Below are 18,484 nucleotides of genomic sequence, written 5' to 3'. Positions count from 1 at the left end.
ATAGGCAGAGGATCTGAACACACACATCTCCAAAGAAGAAATTCAGATGGCCAAGAGGCACATGAAAAGATGCTCCACATCGCTAATTATCAGAGAAATGCAAATTTAAACCACAATGAGATATCACCTCACAACAGTCAGGATGGCCACCATCCAAAAGACAAACAACACCACATGCTGGTGAGGTTGTGGAGAAAGGGGAACCCTCCTACACTGCTGGTGGGAATGTAAATTAGTTCAACCACTGTGGAAAGCATTATGGAGGTTCCTCAAAAAACTCAACATAGAAATGCCATTTGGCCCAGGAATTCCACTCCTAGGAATTTAACCTCAGAACGCAGCAGCCCAGTTTGAAAAAGACAGATGCACCCCTAGGTTTATCGCAGCACCACTTACAATAGCCAAGAAATGGAAGCAACCTAAGTGTCCGACAGTAGATGAATGGATAAAGAAGATGTGGTACATATACACAATGGAATATTAGTCAGCCATAAGAAGAAAACAAATCCTACCATTTGCAACAACATGGATGGAGCTAGACGGGTATTATGCTCAGGGAAATAAGCCAGGCGGAGAAAGACAAGTATCAAATGATTTCACTCATATGTCGAGTATAAGAACAAAGAAAAAAACTGAATCACAGAACCCAAGAATGGACTAACAGTGACTAAAGGGAAAGGGACTGGGGAGGATGGGTGGGAAGGGAGGGATAAGGGGAAAAGGGTGCATTACGATTGGCACACATAATGTAGGGGGTTGGGGAGGGTAGGCACGGGCAAGGCAGTATAGCACAGAGAAGACAAGTAGTGATTCTATAGCATCTTACTATGCTGATAGACAGTGACTGTAATGGGGTATGTGGTGGGGACTTGATAACAGGGGGAAATCTAGTAACCACAGTGTTGCTAATGTAAGTGTATATGAATTATACCAAAATAAATAAATAAATAATCAATTAATTAAAAAAGCAAATGTTTACTCGAATAACTAAAAATCACTCATGAAAGCAGTGATTTCAGGGTCAGTCCAATATATTGTAAGTGTTTACAACTGGAAGGAAACATCACGAACCAGTTAAAATCTTGGTATCTGCTTCTAGACAGGAAATCCCACACAAAATCTAAAACTGCCAGGAACGGTTAGTTACAGAAACTCGAGTTTCGCGTCCAGGAGGGGAGGGAGAAAGGGAGCCAGGGAGCCTGGGTAGCGGCAGAGAGTTGGCACTCAAACACACATTTCCTCATTTTACTGGAAGGTACAGCAATCCCACCAACATAGGCACCTTTACTGCCCTAGTCCTAAAAACTCGTTTGAAAAATAACGCAGGACAGTGACTGTAATGGGGTATGCGGTGGGGACTTGATAATGGGGACAATCTAGTAACCACTATGCTGCTCAGGTAAGTGAATATTAATGATACTAACTAACTAACTAGATAGTTAAACAAACAAATACATACATACATACTTACATACTTACAGACATACAGACATACATACAACGCAGGAGCCAAAAGGAGCCGCTTGGTCAGAAACCTACGCGAAATTCCTAACACAGCCTGGGCTGCAGCCGGCGGCAGGGTCGTTGCCGCCCATTACTATACAAACAGGTACCCGATCTCTAGGCGGGGGACCTCGCCAGTGCCCGCCGCCTCCGGGCGCACAAGTCTCCCTCCTCTCGCCACAGGACCTGTCCAGACAACAGCAGGCAGCAGACATTTCACTGCTCACTGAACAAGAGGTAGAGAACAGCACAGAATCGCCCCCGAGATAAGCACACACGCAAGCAACTCACACAAATCAATAAACACTGCAGCTGCAACGCCGGCAGCGGACGCGCACGACCCTCGGTCCGTTCGCTCCTCCCCCACCCGCCTGCCACCCAAGGCCCAGCGCGCCATCCAAGCTCCATTACCCGGGTGCAGCGCTCCGCGACTCTGGCCGGATAACAACTTCCCCCAAAAACACCAAAGAGAAAAAAGGCGTCCACGCAGAGCGCCATCCCGGCGCGGAAAAGCAGCTCTCCCGGGCGAGGGGATCTGTCTCTGGTGCCTCCCCGTCCCTGAGACCGGGTAACAACTCCGCAAAGTCACCTGCCGCCCAGCTCGCCGCCAGCTCCAGGTCTCCCACGGCGGCAAGTAGGTGCCCGCTGATGCCCGGAGTCCCCGGCCGCCATGCCAGCCCCCCACGGAACGTGGACCGCACTCCCGGGGCTCGCCTCGCCGTGGCCAGCCGGGACCCGAGGAGCGGGGCCGCTGAGTGCCCCGCGCCCCCGGCCCGCCGCCCCCCATTCCGCGGGCGCGCCTCGCCGGCCGGTCCCAACCTCATCGCCGCCGGCCCAGCCCGGTCCGCGCGCGCCGACATGCAGCCCGCAGCCGGGCCCGGCCCGGCCCGGCCCGGCGAGGGGCTGAAGACCGGGCAAAACCCGCTCCGCCCAGACCAGAAAACTGGCCGGCCGCGTCCCGGCCGCCCGCCCAGCGCCGGGGAGGCGGCGGCGGCGAACCGTCCCGGGGGGCGGCAGCGGCGGCAGGAGCGGCCAGCCGGACACAGACCAGGGGAGAGACGCGACGGCTCAGGGAGAGCGGAGCGGACGCGGCGCGGCGCGGCGCGGCTCCGGCAGCTGCGGCGGGCAGACAGCGCTCCGATCCACTTGGCCGCTCCTGCTCGGCCGCCCCAGCTGCCCGGCTCCCCCTCACTCCGCCGCTCCCCGCTCCCCTCCGCTACTCACCGTTGCTGCACCGCCGGCTCTCCGCGCCCACACCTGAGGCCGGCCGTCTGCTCCTCCTGCGGCCGTCCCAATGCTCCGGCCACGTCCTGCGCCTCTCCGCGCCGCACCTGGTTTACGACACTCGCGGCTTTACGACACCACGTTCCTCAGACCTAGAGCCGCTCGCTCCACGGCGGGAACCTTGTCGCTAGGGAGAGGACGCTGCATCCAGCAGGGAGGGGGAAACGTTCCCTCACGTGTAGGGGATGGGGAGGGGACCGCTGGCAAACTTCAGTGAAAACAGGAAAACATACTGAGAAACGGTGTGTGGGGAGAGAGGGGGGAGGAGATTAAAGGGCATTACGATTAGCACACATAATGTAGGGGGGTAGTGGGGAGGGCAGTACAGCACAGAGAAGACAAATAGTGACTCCACAGCATCTTACTACACTGATGGACAGTGACTGCGATGGGGGGTGGGGGGACTTGGTAATATGGGTGAATCTAGTGACCACCACGGTGCTCATGTGAATCCTTCATAACATTGAATATCAATGATACCTTAATAAAAAAATAAAAAACATTACTGAGAAAAACTAAGGAAGACTTGAATAAATGAAAAGAGGTGACGTGTTCACGTATTCGAAGATTCAGTTGGATGATGCTTCTTCCTATAACGGCTGTAGATTGAACATAATCCCCATCATAATCCCACAGGCACTCCTTCGGGGCTCTGCTGACTTCTTCAAACGTCAATGGCAAGCCCCACCGACGGGCTACAGCCCACATTCTCTTTTTTTTTTTAATTCATTTTTTATTAAGGCATGATTGATATACACTCTTATGAAGGTTTCACATGAAAACACAATGTGGTTACTACATTTACCCATATTATCAAGTCCCCACCCATACCCCAAAGTAGTCCCTGTCCGTCAGTGTAGTAAGATGCCACAGATCCACTATGTGCCTTCTCTGTGCTACACTGTTCTCCCCGTGATACCCCACACCATGTGTACTAAACATAATACCCCTCAATCCCCTTCTCCCTCTCTCCCTCCCCACCCGCCCTCCCACACCCCTCCCCTTTGGTAACCACTAGTTCCTTCTTGGAGTCTCTGAGTCTGCTGTTATATTGCTCCTTCAGTTTTGCTTCATTGTTATACTCCACAAATGAGGGAAATCATTTGGCATTTGTCTTTCTCTGCCTGGCTTATTTCACTGGGCATGATGTCCTCCAGCTCCATCCATGTTGTTCCAAATGGTAGGATTTGTTTCTTTCTTATGGCCGAATAGCATTCCATTGTGTATATGTACCACATCTTCTTTACCCATTCATCTACTGATGGACACTTAGGTTGCTTCCACATCTTGGCTATTGTAAAAAGCGCTGCGATAAACATAGGGGTGCATATGTCTTTTTGGATCTGAGAAGTTGTATTCTTTGGGTAAATTCCAAGGGGTGGGATTCCTGGGTCAAATGGTATTTCTATTTTTATTTTTTTTTTTGAGGAACCTCCAGATTGCTTTCCACAATGGTTGAACTAGCTTACATTCCCACCAGCAGTGTAGGAGGGTTCCGCTTTCTCCACATTCTCGCCAGCACCTGTTGTTCTTAGACTTTTCGATGATGGCCATCCTTACTGGTGTGAGGTGATAGCTCATTGTGGTTTTAATTTGCATTTCCCTGATGATTAGTGATGTGGAGCATCTTTTCATGTGTCTGTTGGCCATCTGAATTTCTTCTTTGGAGAACTGTCTCTCTTCACATCCTCTGCACATTTCTTAATCGGGTTATTTGCTTTTTGGGTGTGGAGGCGTGTAAGTTCTTTATATATTTTGGGTGTTAACCCCTTGTCGGAAATGTCATTTACAAATATATTCTCCCATACTTTAGGATGCCTTTTTGTTCTGTTGATGGTGTCCTTTGCCATACAGAAACTTTTTAGTTTGATGTAGTCCCACGAGTTCATTTTTGCTTTTGTTTCCCTTGCTCCAGGAGATACGTTCAGGAAGAACTTGCTCATCCTTATATTCAGGAGATGTTTGCCTAAGTTGTCTTCAAAGAGTTTTATGGTTTCATGATTTACGTTCAAGTCTTTAATCCATTTCAAGTTTGCCTTTGTGTATGGGGTTAAAGAATAATCCAGTACCATTCTCTTGCAAGTAGCTGTCCACTTTTGCCAACATCAGCGGTTGGAGAGGCTCTCATTTCCCCACTGTATATCCATGGCTCCTTTATCGTATATTAATTGACCATGTATGGGTGGGTTTATATCAGGACTCCGTAGTCTCTTCCATTGATCTATGGGTCTGTTCTTGTTCCAGTACCAAATTGTCTTGATTACAGTAGCCCACATTGTCTTTTGCAATGTGTGCAACAAACGCAGACACAAACATTGGGCTACAGCAGAGGCAGGCTTTCCTTCCCAGCCAACGCATGTGGGCAAATAATGTGTCTGCTTCATCATTCACTGGGGATGCCAAAGGCAAATGGCCAGACACACGATAGACAGTAACTGTCTGAGTCTGACTAAGGCCCATAGGTCTTGCCACAGCTCTTGCCCTCAAAGGGGCCAGTGACGAACCATCCAGTTGGCATGGCACCATGTCGGCGGCAACAGGGTCAAGCCCGGCACACAGCCCAGCTGTCGGTGCACACAACTAGAGGAGAGGGCACGATCGTCCTGGGAGACCATGAGCCATACTGCCCGTGACTCAGTCCACTGAATGCTCTTCCCCTCTCTCTCCTCTAACACCCATGTTGTCTTAGTCTTAGGACGGAAAACCACAGCCCTCCACTTCGGGGGCTGCCCACAGGTGGAGCCGTCTGTATACCAAGTATCTTCAGGAATAGGGGCTTTTCCCTGGTGATAAGGTCTCTCGCCTACCAATGGCTCAAGTGCGAGTTCTTCTTGCTTTCCACTCGTATACGTCACTTGCCCAAATAAGCATCGGAGATCTCCACTCAAGGGGCTATTGGAGAGGATGCTATGCTGCTGCAAGTATGCACCCCCATTTGGCCAGTGGAGGAGTCTGTGCCATGCCACTCCCAGGCTTTGGGTCCAGCCTCGTACCCACCCTGCGATGGGATAGGTGGTTATTACCTTGGTCGGAGCTGTTCCCGTGATGGGCTCCATAGCCAGCAAGGCGTGATACACAGAAGCCAGTTGCTCCTCTATTAACGGCCACCAGACCTCTGCTCCTCTCCATAATTGTGACCAGAATCCAACAGGTTGGCGTGTCCACTCAAGCCACTGCCGAAGGCCCCATCCATAACCGTCTCCGTTTACATGAACATCTAGCTCACAGGGCCTTCATGAATCCATTACACTCAAGGACTACAACGGCCTTGACTGCCTGCTCAGTAGCAGTGAACACAGCTGCACAGGTCTCATCACGGTCCCACCTGATGCCCTTTTGTACCGACTGGCATGAGGCCTTCAGAATTTGTGCCAAGTGCGGGGTAAACCCCCTCCAGGAGCCCAAAACACCCAAAAGCTCTTGGACGACTCACTGCCACAGTGGTAGGGGTGGGAAAGCCTGGACCTCGTCTATGACCACATCTGAGATAACTGTAGCTTTACCCGACCAGACAACCCCCAAGAACTTGACACACAAACCAGGTCCCTGAACCATCCCTATCAAAATACCGACAGCATTCTTCAACAAACTGGAACAAATAGTTCTAAAAGTCATAGGGAACCACAAAAGACCCCGAACAGCCAAGCAATCCTGAGAAGGAAGAAGAAAGCAGGGGGGATCTCGCTTCCCATCTTCAAGCCGTACTACAAAGCCATAGTAATGTGGTACAGGCACAAGAACAGACCCAGAGACCAGTGGAATGGAATAAAGAGTCCAGACATTTACCCAAACATATATGATCAATAACGTATGATTAAGGAGCCATGGATATACAATGGGGAAAGGACGGCCTCTTCCACACCTGGTGTTGGCAAACTGGACAGCTAACATGTAAGAGAGTGAAACTGGATCACTGTCTAACCCCATACACAAAAGTAAACTCAAAATGAATCAAAGACCTGAATGTAGGTCAGGAAATCATAAAACTCTTAGAAAAATACATAGGCAAAAATCTCTTGGACATAAACATGAGCAACCTCTTCATGAACGTATCTCCCCGGGCAAGGGAAACAAAAGCAAAAATGAACAACAGGGACTATATCAAGCTGAAAAGCTTCTGTACAGCAAAGGACACCATCAATAGAACAAAAAGGCATCCTGCAGTATGGGAGAATATTTTCATAAATGACACATCCCATAAGGGGTTGACCTCCAAAATATAGAAAGAGCTCACGCACCTCAACAAACAAAAGCAAATAATCCAATTAAAAAATGGGCAGATGGTCTGAACAGACACTTCTCCAAACAAGAAATTCAGATGGCAAACAGGCCCATGAAAAGATGCTCCACATCGCTAATCATCAGAGAAACGCAAATTAAAACCACAATGAGATATCACCTCACACCAGTCAGGATGGCCAGCATTCAAAAGACAGACAACAACACATGCTGGCAAGGATGTGGAGAGAGGGGAACCCTCCTAACCCTGCTTGGGGGGAATGTAAATTGGTTCAGACATTCTGGAAAGCAGTATGGAGGTTCCTCAAAAAACTCAAAGTAGAAATACCATTTGACCCCGGAATTCCACTCCTAGGAATTTACCCTAAGAATGCAGCAGCCCAGTTTGAAAAACTCATATGCACCCCTTTCTTTATCGCAGCACTATTTACAATAGCCAAGAAATGGAAGAAACCCCAGTGTCCATCAGTAGATGAATACATAAAGAAGATGCAGTACATATAAACAATGGAATATTATTCATTCAGCCATAAGAAGAAAAGAAATCCTGCCATTTTCGACAACATGGATGGAGCTGGAGGGTATTATGCTTAGTGAAATAAGTCAGGTGGAGCAAGACAAGTACCAAATGATTTCACTCATCTGTGGAGTATGAATACAAAGCAAAAACTGAAGGAACAAAGCGGCAGCAGACTCAGAGAACTGAAGAATGGACTAACAGTTACTAAAGGGAAAGGGACTGGGAAGGGTGGGTGGGAAGGGAGGGACGGAGAAGGGGATTAAGGGGCATTATGATTAACACGCATAATATAGGGGTGCACGGGGAAGGAAGTGTAGCACAGAGAAGACAAGTATTGATGCTACAGCATCTTACTATGCTGATGGGACAGTGACTGCAATGGGGTTATGTGGTGGAGACTTGATAACAGGGGGGACGTGGTAAGCATAATGTGGCTCATGTGAAACCTGAGCATAAGACTGCATATCAATGATACCTTAATAGAAAAAATAAACAAACTCCAGTTGGATCAGGGATCTAAATGTAAAAAATTCAACACGACCAAAAAAACTGGTGAATTTCCCTAGAACCTTGGTGTAGGCTTCCTTTCTAACAGTGAGTCAAATCATAGGTATCAGGACTTCTGCTTTCAGCCGAGATGAACACAGACTGCATTTACCCTTCCTACCTGGATGGAACCCCAGAAAAAAACACAAGAGAACACATGCACAGCAATGGTCTTCAAGACACTGATCGACGGGCAGTGAAGGACAGTAACCCGTGAGACAGGAAATAAACAGGGTGAGCCCTACAGCCCCTGCCCTGAGAGTTTCCACTCATGCAGCAGCGCGGGAGCACCCAGACATAGGTGGGGAGAAGGGGTCGAGAAACTGGGGGAAAATGTAGGCAAGTACAACCCGTCAGGAAAATTATCAACTGAAATGGGCCCAGAACGAACAGATGTTACAATGAGCAGAGAACACTGAAACAGCTTATAATCATATTCTTTATGGTAAAAAAAAAAAAAAAAAAAAAACTGAGTACAGACAGGGAAGATATAAAAAGAAACTCAAACAGAACTTTATAGAAAAGACACAGCATCATAAGATGGAAATTACACTGGGTTAGAATAACAGCACTGCCTAAAAAAGGATCAGTGAATGTGAAGACACAGCAGTGGAAGCACTTACAAATGAAACATGTAGAGAAAAAAAAATTAAAGGGAAAGGAAGGGCATCGGTCAGCTGTGGGACAGTGTCAAGCTGTGGAATATACAGGTAATGAGAATCCCTGAAGGGAGGCTGGGGGAAGCAAAGGGGCCATTTGAAGACACACGGTCAAACTTTCCCCAAAGTTGATGGAAACCCTAAACACACAGATCCAACAAGTTGCATGACCCCCAAGCACAGACACACGAGGGAAACGCAGCCAAGACAAATCAAGCACATCACCTACGACAGGTGATAGTGAGAACATTTTAAAGTAGGGAGAAGAAGAAGAACACAAAATATGTGGCATACAGAGGAAAAGATGAAGACGACCTCGAATTTCTCTTGGAAATAATGTAAGCGAGGAACATACTTAAAGTACAGGAGGAAAAAACAGCAAAGATCCCTTTAAAAGGGAAGGCAAAATGCAGACATCTTCAGACCTACGAGAGCTGAAAGGTTCTTCATTAACTACAAGAAATGTCACCGAAAAGTCCTTCATGCAGAAGGAATAGGAGAGCACATAAAAATCTGGATCTATACAAAGGAATGAAAGTAAAAGAAACAGGAACTATGTATTTTCTCCTATTAGTTAAGTCTCTTGAAAGGTTAACTGAGTGTTTAACTACAAATAACAACGGATTGTGGGATCGGTACTACTGTGAGACTAAAGTGCAACAACACGGCAAAGACCAAGAGGGGAGAACTGGAAGGAACTGTGAGCTTCTTACAGTCCAGTGAAATGATAGATCACTTGAAGGAAAACTATGCTAAATCAAAGGTGTATAGTATAAACCTTAGAGCACCTCTTAAAATAACAGTGTTATAGCCAACAACACAACAAAGGTTACACAATGGAATCACAGAAATGCAATGAACTGAAAGGAAGGAAGACAAAGAAGAAAAAGGAAACAAAGAAGATGGGACAGACAGCAAAGACAACAGACCACAAGCTACCCAGTTAAACCAATAGTTGTGTCAGATGGAAGTGGTCTCAACACCCCAGTTAACAGGCACAAATGGTCAGACTGGATAAAAAGGTAAGAGCCAATCATATGCTGTCTACAAGAAAATCACTTTAAATAGAAACATGCAAACTTAAAAGTAAAAGGACGGAATAAGATTCAGCATGCCCAAAGAAGTCTGGGGAGGCTCTATAAATGTCAGAGAAAGTCCATGTCAGAATACTAACAGGGACAAAACAGGCCATTTCACAACGACAAAGTGGTTAATTAACCAAGAGGATACAACAGTCTTCAGCGTTTACACACCTAACAATAAACATGAATCGAAAACCGTCAGAACTGCAAGGCCAAATACACAAACCACAACTTGGATCACAGTGTTTTGACGTCTGCAAAAATTACATGCACCAACTCTTCCTTAGGCAGCAGGCCCTTGGCTTAGATAGGCACCAAGAATAAGCCACACACTGCAACGAATTCAGGGTTGTCATTAGGAAAGCTGTCTACAAGTGTGTGCTGAATGAAATAAGCCGCACACACACATACCACTTTTATAGCACTCCACTTAAATGAGGGACCCAGAAGAGCCAAAGCCACAGAGACAGAGGGGAGCGATGGTGGGTGCCAGGGACCGGAAGGGAGACTACACCCGGCAGGTGTTCTTTAACGGGTGCGCAGTGTCGATATGGAGATGGGATAGTAGGGGATGGCTGCAAAATTTCAAAGTGCTCAGTGCCACAGAACTATCCCCTCAAAAATGGCTCAAGTGGTAAATGTTATGTTATTTTACCACAGTAAATACTGAAAAAGAAAACACGAGATTCAGATGCCCGGGTGAAAAGTAGAGGCCCGGAGCTCAGGAGGAGCCGCCCGGCTTACGGCAGGCCTTCAAGTGGCTGATTTCCGGGCTGCGTCTCTGCCCCTGTGTGCCCCCACCTTCACAAAACATCCTCCTGTGTCCTGAATTGGACGTTTTACCACTAAGTCTTTTTGTGCATGTGACTTTTTATTCATAGCATACACAAAAGATGGTGACATTTCTGGGTGAAGGTGATATGCACGATCAGAAGTTTTATACAGAGAATAGACTTTCTTGGAATTGAGGGGCAGGCTCTGGGAAAGCCATAGACTTGCTGAAATTGTAGGCACCATTTGAAGTGGGCGTGAGCACGGGTACCATATTCTATGATTCCAGGTCCTCAAAATGTTCTCTTGGGCTCAAAGGTGCCTGAGGGGTGAGGATGCGTCCCTCTGTACAGAATCCTGAACCTAGTGTCAGTGAACATTGAGCACAAGAGCTCTGTTCTGCCAAGTGTTCTAAACTTAACTTTTGAGTCCAAGTCAATGTACCTGGGATCTTTCTTACCTACCTATGTCACTCTTGTAGGGCTGACTGTTTCTGCTTACCCTGAATTTCCTAGCCACTCACTAGACATGCTCCGTAGGAGAACGTGACAGAGGGCGAGAGTCCACCCGTGTGTCAAGTGGAGAGTGGAGAGGACACGTCATCTGTGGGGGAGGGCTGAAAGGTGACCTGGACGGCTCGAGGATCATCTTGGGGGGTGGTCACAACTTGGGCCAGTGGCAGGAGACCTTGTTTGCCCCTGTTCGGATTGGACTGGCAGTTGCCTGCTTTTCCTTCAAACTAGTTGCTAGGTTGCAGCAACCTATGACCTCACAAGGGTTCCAACCCTCCTGGTTGGTAGGTGCTTGGCAGCAAAGGTAGCCAGAAGCACCTTCTCAGAGCTTTCTCTACTCCTAGCATCTCCTTAGCCTGGAGTAGGGATAACGGGCTCACATTCAGTGAGAATCCACAAGAGGATTTTGGACAGGGTCTGGTCCCGGAGAGGGTGAGACTTGGGCAGAAATCATGGCCAGTGTTCCATCGAGTTCCCAGGCTGTGAGGCAGAGGCCCCAGCCTGGCCCCTCCGGGCACCAGCCGGATGTGATGCTGGACGCACAGAGACCAGGACCGCCAGGTGAGGCAGCGGAGGGACGAGGGGCTTGAGGACGGGGAGCCGACGGCAGGAAGGCCTACCCAGGGGGGCTTGTGTGAAGGAAGGAGACACTCAGAAGGCCAGGCACTGGAGGACGAGAGTGTAGGTGTGGGGACAAGGACACACACGGGGAAGGGCACCTGGAGGAATTATCTAAATGAGGAAGGGTGTTGAGAACGGGGAGACGGAACAATGGCAAAGTGGATGGGGGCAGATGGCTGCCAGCAAAGGAGAAGGATGGAGAGATGGCTGGGGAGAAGGCCACGGTCTGCGACAGCAGAGACACTGGGGGCAGCTTGTCTTTTGGGGGTAGTTGGAGTGGAGTGGGAGGGGACACGGGGACCGAGGGATGAATCGCAAAGACAACAGCTGGACGCTGTCGCCTGGTTTCTTTGCCCAGCAGCCCAGGCACACAGCAGCCCTCCGCCAGAGGGCTCCGGCCGGCGCACGCAGCGGGAGAGGTCGGCCGCTCTCCAGGAGTCGGAGGAGGCAGCCACGGGCGAGGAGGACGCCTGGGACCTGGACATGCTGTGCGGCCTCAAGATGAGGCTGAAGCGACGGCGGGTGTCCCCGGTGCTGCCCGAGCACCACGAGGCCTTCAAAAGGCTGCTTGGTAGGGGGAACCCTGAGCCCATTCCCCTTTAGAGAAACTTCCAGCGACTAGACTTTTCCAATGGAAAAGAATTCCCTGTCAGTTGGTGACCTCTCTGTTCCCAGAGGACTCCTCCGGGGACACTTAGAAATGAGGCAGGATTAGGCCACAGGCAGAAGCAGTCTGCACTCGGCACACAAAAGCTCGGCTTCCACTGCACCCCTGGGGCTCTCAAATCTAAATGCCTCCGTCAGCGTGCGGGGTGCTGACAGGCCATTGGGCGCGCTGATGTGACCGTCAAGGGAGACGATGCCTCCCTGCACGGTGACGGAGCACCACCTTCGGTAGGATCAGACCTGTGCACATCACCTACTGACACCTGCCCCCCACCCCCAGCCAAGCCACCGAAGAAGGATGGCACCACCTTTCTGGCCCAACGAGTGCACCTCGGCCTCCCCACCCCGAAAGGTCCCGTCAGCACGCACGGCTGCTCTCTGCTCGGCCCTGCTCCGGCTGTCCGTCTAACCTGTGCCTCTCTTCCCAGGGGACCTTGTTGTGAAAATATTCCTGGCCTGGGACAAAAATCTGAGGGTATCTGACAAGGTAACTTTGTCCACTGAGATGTGTTCCCTCTCCAGCATCTACCCTGGGGGGCTGGAGGGATGCCTTCTAAACCCCCAGTCTCGCCTCTCTCCCCAACTCGGAGCCTTGTCCACACTGCCCTTTGCGGGGCCTGGAGGCTCCTTGCGTGGGAAGGGGCAGCCCTGCCCCCACCCCCACTCCTCTGGGGTCCGCCCCTTTGCCTGCCACCGCAAGCCCCTTCTCGCCTCAGCCCTGGGGACTCCCCTTTGTGCCAGCTTATCAAAGACCCTTCTGATGGCGGCTGTCCTAAACCACCAGCGTCCCACCGGCAAAGCCTGCCATCCAGGAGCGTCCTAAAGTCCCTCTCCCCACACGGGCGGGGTCTGCCCCCAGCCTCCCCCTCCCTCACCCCTCCGTCCTTCCGTCCTTCCTCTTCTGGGATGTGACCGCTGTCCTGTGGCGTTCTCCTCTTCCTCAGTATCTCCTGGCCATGGTCATAGCGTATTTCAGCCGGGCTGGCCTCCCCTCCGGGCAGTACCAGCGAATTCACTTCTTCATAGCTCTGTGAGTATTGCTGTCAGTGGCCGGCCGTCAACATTCAGTCCTCTGGGAGGGCGGAGGGAGAGGTGTGGGACTCTGACCTTGCATCTGTTCTCTTTTGTACTCCACGTGTACTGTTCACTTTGGTATACCAAGGATAGGATTATAACAGAGCGGTTTCTATACTGTTGTCTGTGGAGACAGACAACCCTAACACCAGTTAAAACACTGGAACGAACAAAAGACCACACAAAACCCTCCTGAGGAGGGACAGAATGGGCACCACGCTGTCCCCAGGTGGCCAGGCTTGAGACCGCACCGCCTCCCTCAGAAGCCTCGGCCGCTCTCCTGCCTGAGTCCACATCAAGTGGACCGTCCTCCTCTGGCTTCCCAGGCGGACGCCACAATGCAGGCCCTCGTCATGTGACACAGACCGAGTGTAAGCATTCCCCACCCGTGCTCCCTACGAGGCTTTACACGCCCCAAATCCTCGGAGAACACAGGTCTAATGCTCCCCGCCCCTCCTCAGCAATGCCACCGGCTAAGGGGGTTCTAAGCCGAGGCCAGCCTTCTCAGTCTGAACTCAACCCTCCCCACAGTCAGCATCACACTTGCTTATGGTCCTGACATTGCACTGCTTTCTTCCAATGCTCCGTCTGAAATCCCTTCCCTCTGTTTTCACATTGTGTCTTCTGACTTGTAGGTGTCTTTCAGACATATATATATTGGAAGAAAATGACCTATCCTTAAAGTCGGTGCAAGGAGCACAACTGTTCCCACGCCTCCCCTGGACCCCTAACTGCAGTCCCCCAGTAGCACATCAGCTAAAATCCTAGTGTCATGTCACGTTCCGGGTAATAGTTACTTCACTTCCTAACTCCCCCCTCCCCTTCTCCAAACCATCAGACCAGACACCTTGCAGGCAGGTCTTGTCAAAATATCCACATGTTCATAAAGCCCTCAGCACGCTACTTTGTGTTGCAAACGTTTAAGCTACACTGAGTCCATGAGGCGATCAGTATGGCATTTGACTGTGAGACAAAAGCGTCCGTCCATCCGTCCATCCATTCATTCAACGAAATCTTGTAGACTGCATTCCGTGCCAGGGACTAGGAGGGTTGGGAGGAGAGCCTTGAGAAGGGCACGTGGCACCCATCCTCCAGCCTGAGCCACATGGTAGGGAAGCTAGGACTACAGAAACCGGCTAGTCAGTTCCTGCCCTCTGGATACGCACACATGCTCACTCCGCAGGGAGCCACAGGGTGCGCACATACAACCGCTTTAAAGGGCACAGGGAAGATGATGGGGACATTGCATGGAAACTGCACTGCTCGCCCTCAGGCCTCCCCGAGGGCCTTTGTCTTCAGCATCCAGCTGTGAGAGGTGCCCTTCAGGTCCCTGCCCCGCAGTGGCTTCTTGATGACTGGGTGGCCCTGTGTGACGCTGGTAGGGCTCCCGTACGTCCTTTGTCAAGTTCAGCCTGTGCCTCTCCTTGGACGCTGACCTCGGCTGGGGATCCTTCCCGTCTTGCTCCTGACCAGCAGCCCGATGTCTCTCCCCAGCTACCTGGCCAACGACATGGAGGAGGACAACGAGGGCCCCAAACAGGACATCCTTTGGCTCCTCTATGGGAACGACCGTTCCCAGCGTCTTCTGTTCCACCAACAGCGAGTCCAATTCGCCCAATCCATGGGCTGGAAGGCCTGGGTCTCCCGGGAAGAGTGTGAGGAGGTGCGTGAGCAGCTGGGATCTCGGGGTGGGGGGGGCCGGACTGCAGTGGGGGGAACACGGGATCGTGGGATCTTGAGGCGAGAAGGAACTGGAGGCTGGGCGAGGAAGGAGGGGCCACCTGAGGCCAGAGCCACCTGCCTTCCAGATCCAAGCGTTTGACCCAGAGCTCCCGGTGTGGAAGCGAGACCGCAGCCTGCTCGCTGTGTGAGCGCTCCCGGGACCACGGAGGCCTGGGCTCACCGGCCCAGAAGAAGGGAAGTCTGGATCCTCAGGTGCAGACAGAGCGCCTCGTTGTGTCGGCTTAGGAAGTCACCCTTCCAGACACTGACACCGCCCCGAGCCACAGGCCGAGGAACACACGCAGGTATGACCCCTGCACACAACTAGAGGGGAGGGCGTGATCATCCTGGGTGATCGGGAGCCATACTGCCCGTGACTCAGTCCACTGACTGCTCTTCCCCTCTCCGTCCTCTAACACCCATGTTGTCTTAGTCTTAGGACGGAAAGTCACAGCCCTCCACTTCGGGGGCTGCCCACGGGTGGAGCCGTCTGTATACCAAGCATCTTCAGGTATAGGGGCTTTTCCCTGCTGATAAGGACTCTCGCCTACCAATGGCTCAAGTGCAAGTTCTTCTTGCTTTCCACGCGTGTATGTCCCTTGCCCAAATAAGCATCGGAGATCTCCACTCAAGGGGCTATCGGAGATGGTGCTGTGCTGCTGCAAGTTTGCGCCCCTATTTGGCCAGTGGAGGCCTCTGTGCCATGCCACTCCCTGGCTTTGGGTCCAGACTCGCACCCACCCCGCGATGGGATAGGTGGTTATTACCTTGGTCGGAGCTGTTCCCGTGATGGGCTCCATAGCCAGCAAGGCGTGATACACAGAATCCAGTTGCTCCTCTACTAACGGCCACCAGACCTCTGCTCCTCTCCATAATTGTGACCAGAATCCAACAGGTTGGCGTGTCCACTCAAGCCACTGCCGAAGGCCCCATCCATAACCGTCTCCGTTTACATGAACATCTAGCTCACAGGGCCTTCATGAATCCATTACACTCAAGGACTACAACGGCCTTGACTGCCTGCTCAGTAGCAGTGAACACAGCTGCACAGGTCTCATCACGGTCCCACCTGATGCCCTTTTGTACCGACTGGCATGAGGCCTTCAGAATTTGTGCCAAGTGCGGGGTAAACACCCTCCAGGAGCCCAAAACACCCAAAAGCTCTTGGACGACTCAATGCCACAGTGGTAGGGGTGGGGAAAGCCTGGACCTTGCCTATGACCACATCTGGGATAACTGTAGCTTTACCCGACCAGACAACCCCCAAGAACTTGACACACAAACCAGGTCCCTGAACCATCCCTATCAAAATACCGACAGCATTCTTCAACAGACTGGAACAAATAGTTCTAAAAGTCATAGGGAACCACAAAAGACCCCAAACAGCCAAAGCAATCCTGAGAAAGGAAGAAGAAAGCAGGGGGGATCTCGCTTCCCAACTTCAAGCCGTACTACAAAGCCATAGTAACTTTAGTTTTACCCGACCAGACAACCCCCAAGAACTTGACACACAAACCAGGTCCCTGAACCGTCCCTATCAAAATACCGATAGCATTCTTCAACAAACTGGAACAAATAGCTCTGAGGGTCATATGGCACCACAAAAGACCCCGAATAGCCAAAGCAATCCTGAGAAGGAAGAATGAAGCGGGGGATGAGGGGGGATTACGCTCCCCAACTTCAAGTTCTACTACACAGTCACAGTAATCAAGACAATTTGGTACTGGCACAAGAACAGACCTGTAATCAATGGCACAGAATAGAGGGCGCAGATATAACCCACACATACATGGCCGATTAATATATGATCAAGGAACGACGGACGGACATACAATGGGGAAATGACAGCCTCTTCAACAGCTGGTGTTGGCAAAACTGGACAGCTACATGTGAGAGAGAGAATGACATGGGATTACGGTCCAACTCCATACACAAGAGTAAACTCGAAATGGATCAAAGACCTGAATGTAAGTCATGAAACAATAAAACTCTTAGAAGTAAATCATAGGCAAAAGTCTCTTGAATATAAACATGAGCAGCTTTTTCATGAACATGCCTCCTCGGACAAGGGAAACAAAAGCAAAGATGAACAAGTGGGACTCTATCAACATAAAAAGCTTCTGTCCAGCAAAGGACACCATCAGTGGAAGAAAAAGGCATCTCTACAGTATGGGAGGATATATTCATAAATGACATATATCATAAGGGGTTGACAGCCGAAATATAAAGAGCTCATGCACCTCAACAACCAAAAGGCAAATAACCCGACTAAAAAATAGGCAGAGGATCTGAACACACACATCTCCAAAGAAGAAATTCAGATGGCCAAGAGGCACATGAAAAGATGCTCCACATCGCTAATTATCAGAGAAATGCAAATTTAAACCACAATGAGATATCACCTCACAACAGTCAGGATGGCCACCATCCAAAAGACAAACAACACCACATGCTGGTGAGGTTGTGGAGAAAGGGGAACCCTCCTACACTGCTGGTGGGAATGTAAATTAGTTCAACCACTGTGGAAAGCATTATGGAGGTTCCTCAAAAAACTCAACATAGAAATGCCATTTGGCCCAGGAATTCCACTCCTAGGAATTTAACCTCAGAACGCAGCAGCCCAGTTTGAAAAAGACAGATGCACCCCTAGGTTTATCGCAGCACCACTTACAATAGCCAAGAAATGGAAGCAACCTAAGTGTCCGACAGTAGATGAATGGATAAAGAAGATGTGGTACATATACACAATGGAATATTAGTCAGCCATAAGAAGAAAACAAATCCTACCATTTGCAACAACATGGATGGAGCTAGACGGGTATTATGCTCAGGGAAATAAGCCAGGCGGAGAAAGACAAGTATCAAATGATTTCACTCATATGTCGAGTATAAGAACAAAGAAAAAAACTGAATCACAGAACCCAAGAATGGACTAACAGTGACTAAAGGGAAAGGGACTGGGGAGGATGGGTGGGAAGGGAGGGATAAGGGGAAAAGGGTGCATTACGATTGGCACACATAATGTAGGGGGTTGGGGAGGGTAGGCACGGGCAAGGCAGTATAGCACAGAGAAGACAAGTAGTGATTCTATAGCATCTTACTATGCTGATAGACAGTGACTGTAATGGGGTATGTGGTGGGGACTTGATAACAGGGGGAAATCTAGTAACCACAGTGTTGCTAATGTAAGTGTATATGAATTATACCAAAATAAATAAATAAATAATCAATTAATTTAAAAAGCAAATGTTTACTCGAATAACTAAAAATCACTCATGAAAGCAG

General features: G+C 50.1%; 1 protein-coding gene across 1 annotated transcript; it reads left to right on the top strand.

The window, feature by feature from the left end:
- The first annotated feature begins 11,568 nt into the window (after positions 1-11,568).
- LOC130679386 (speedy protein E4-like) lies at positions 11,569-15,871 on the top strand. Its single transcript, XM_057487997.1, has 6 exons — positions 11,569-11,677; positions 12,096-12,308; positions 12,832-12,890; positions 13,348-13,433; positions 14,972-15,140; positions 15,286-15,871. Exons 1-6 carry the CDS (start codon positions 11,569-11,571, stop codon positions 15,346-15,348), a joined length of 699 nt encoding a protein of 232 aa, XP_057343980.1. The 3' UTR covers positions 15,349-15,871.
- Positions 15,872-18,484: the final 2,613 nt, after the last annotated feature.

The sequence above is a fragment of the Manis pentadactyla genome, chromosome 10, assembly GCF_030020395.1.
Source record: "Manis pentadactyla isolate mManPen7 chromosome 10, mManPen7.hap1, whole genome shotgun sequence".
NCBI lineage: Eukaryota > Metazoa > Chordata > Mammalia > Pholidota > Manidae > Manis > Manis pentadactyla.
This window is presented reverse-complemented; position numbering and strand designations above follow the sequence as displayed.